Source organism: Haliaeetus leucocephalus, unplaced genomic scaffold, assembly GCF_000737465.1.
Source record: "Haliaeetus leucocephalus isolate CR32 unplaced genomic scaffold, Haliaeetus_leucocephalus-4.0 Scaffold140, whole genome shotgun sequence".
Taxonomy (NCBI): Eukaryota; Metazoa; Chordata; class Aves; order Accipitriformes; family Accipitridae; genus Haliaeetus; species Haliaeetus leucocephalus.
The window spans coordinates 16804657-16805872 of NW_010972576.1; the positions used below are offsets into that span (position 1 = coordinate 16804657).

Here is a 1216-nt window from a genome sequence, read left to right on the forward strand (position 1 = left end):
GGCGGGCGGGGAGGCGGGCAGCGCCCGCCGCAAGGCCGTGCAGGGGAGCGGCGCGACGCGCCTTTACATTGCGCCGGTGCGGCGGCGTTTACCTGTATGTTGAAGTCGGCGGGGTAGAGGCTCCGCGCCGTGATGAGCCAGGCCTTGGCCGCCCACAGGTCCCCCGGCACCAGCTCGCGGGCCCGCTTCACCAGGAACTCGCAGTCCCCCTGCGCCGACATCTTGCCGCCGGGCGGCGCGCATGCGCCCCGCTGCCCCGGGGCGGTCTGTCCCGCTCGCCCGCCCCGCCCGGGCGGTGCGCGGCTGAGGAGGGGTGCGCCTGCCGCCATTTTGGAAGCGGGCGGGAGAGCTCTCGATCCCCTGGGCTGTCGTTCTCCGTCTCCCTCCCTTCTGCCGCTCTGTTGGTCCCGGGATGTGTCTTTTCTGTGGCGGCCGCTGGGCCGGAGCTAGTGAGGGACAAGGAGCCCGGAGTGGCAAGGGGGTGCAAGGACTTTGAGGCTGGGGAGGGCCTGTGGAGCAGGATGTTTGGGAGTTAGGAGGGCTCCTGTGGGCAGGGAGGGCTACAGCGATTTCGTGTAGCCCAGGGCAATAGTTTGGGCTACCGAAGCTTGTGACTGACCATGGGGAGTTTTGGGAGCAAAGGTGGCAGGGGCCTGCTCTTCAGCCTATGGTGGCTGGTAGGAGACTTGCCAAGCTGCCCTCAAGAAGCCTGTCTTTTGGCCCTGTAGGCAGCATCATGGGTATAATGGCGCCTAGAGGCAACCGAGTTAAAATCGCTGATGTTGGTTGCAGTGGAGCACTGTCTTCCTAAAGTTGGTGTTGCTGCAAATCAAACCCCACTTTAAAAGTCCAAGGCTGTAGCATTACTGCCTGGGCTTGTGCTTCTCAAAGGTTCTTATAAGCCTGTACCAAGGTCACCAACAGCAGATACCACGGAAAAACAGGACCTTTCATCACAGAAATGCACCTAGGTTTCAACAACTTGGAACTGAGGTTTGCTTGTTATCATTAGTTTTCAGCATTAAGATGCTTGATTGCAAGCCTGTCGCTTTCTGTTACTTACCTGAAATATAAATTTATTGGTTTTTTTCCTTGTCACTTCCTTTGCTCCTTTCAGGCAGGCTGTTCCTTTCTGATGTAGCAACAGGCCTTACCGACTTTGCACTTGGGAGTTTCCACTGATCTAATCTGTAAATCTCCGCGTCTAGGAGTTAGT

The 1216-nt window shown here is 58.4% G+C and overlaps 1 protein-coding gene across 2 annotated transcripts in view; it reads right to left on the reverse strand.

Annotated features, from left to right (window-relative positions):
• The window catches only part of INTS10 (integrator complex subunit 10), a 21887-nt gene extending 21637 nt beyond the window's left edge, over positions 1 to 250 (reverse strand). For both annotated transcript variants that reach the window (XM_010586257.1, XM_010586258.1), the window contains exon 1: positions 93 to 250. In XM_010586257.1, the coding sequence (XP_010584559.1) occupies positions 93 to 221 (129 nt within the window). In that variant the 5' untranslated portion in view covers positions 222 to 250. The remainder of the gene's footprint in view (positions 1 to 92) is intronic.
• Positions 251 to 1216: the final 966 nt, after the last annotated feature.